Source organism: Penaeus monodon, chromosome 34 (assembly GCF_015228065.2).
Source record: "Penaeus monodon isolate SGIC_2016 chromosome 34, NSTDA_Pmon_1, whole genome shotgun sequence".
Taxonomy (NCBI): domain Eukaryota; kingdom Metazoa; phylum Arthropoda; class Malacostraca; order Decapoda; family Penaeidae; genus Penaeus; species Penaeus monodon.
This window is the reverse complement of record NC_051419.1, coordinates 17,484,144-17,485,148: the sequence shown is the minus strand read 5'-3', so window position 1 is coordinate 17,485,148 and position 1,005 is coordinate 17,484,144. Positions and strand designations below refer to the sequence as shown.

General features: G+C 36.4%; 1 protein-coding gene across 1 annotated transcript in view; it reads left to right on the top strand.

Moving 5' to 3' along the window:
• Positions 1-1,005, top strand: part of LOC119594621 (TAF6-like RNA polymerase II p300/CBP-associated factor-associated factor 65 kDa subunit 6L) — a gene marked incomplete at both ends in the record, with an annotated part of 5,579 nt that overhangs the window by 3,618 nt on the left and 956 nt on the right. Inside the window, 1 exon segment of the mRNA XM_037943673.1 lies at positions 615-881. Coding sequence (XP_037799601.1) covers positions 615-881 — 267 coding nt within the window.

Genomic DNA, 1,005 nt, shown 5'->3' with positions numbered 1-1,005 from the left:
TCACCCTGTCACAGGCAGCCATACATGTATATGGATGAAATGAATGAGATCCATCCAAAATTTCTGATACATGGTGTTGCAATTACATCCTTTATTATATGTCATGAAGTAATCAGGGTTAAACTACAAAACCCACAAATTATTCTTATCAGGCAAATACAAGTATGATACCATCACCAGCACAGTATAGTTACACGTGTTAATTTTTCCATCAAATTCTGTAATTTCCATTATACTTTTTTCCATTTTAACCTTTAAATCTATAATTAATCATAAATGGTACAATTAGAGACAGATCATAGTTTATACCTATTTCAATTGATATTCATCAATAATGTTGAAATGAATTGCCTCAGGGACATTCAGGAGGACCTAAACTTGTAGAGGTGAAAAAGTCAAAATCTTTATAAACACAATTGTCCTTGTGTCAAAAAGGAAATGGATTTAAGGAATTATAAATCATATGGTAGCTTTTCCAAGCATATGCAAAATCCCTAACCTCAGTTACAACCAGGTTAACTGAAATATATTCATACATAAGATGGTGATCTTAAACAATATGGTTTACACAATATATGATAGAGATCTAGGTAAATATATCAGTTGTTTTCCAGGTTGTATCAAGACAGCCAGGGTGTCGTGGAACATGGGAAACAGTGGTGACAAGCCTTGGAGGAGTAGTAGCAAGTAGCAGCTGTCCTTGGGGTCAACATATAGGAGCTCTTACAGGTCTCCTCATCCTAGGTGCTCCAGCTATATTGCACAGCCTAACACCAATTGCTCGACCATACCATGTCCGCCTCACTCATGCTATCTCACAATCCTCCATAACAACATCTCGGGACATTCATGATGCTCATACAACAAATTGCCTACTTCTAGTAAGTATTTTGACATGTGTGCTTGCTTGTGTGGGTTAGCAGTGTAAAGGGATGTTCTAGGTCAGTGTTACTCATAATTCATGTATTCAAATATATGTATTGTGAGGAGCACTGACCTAGAATC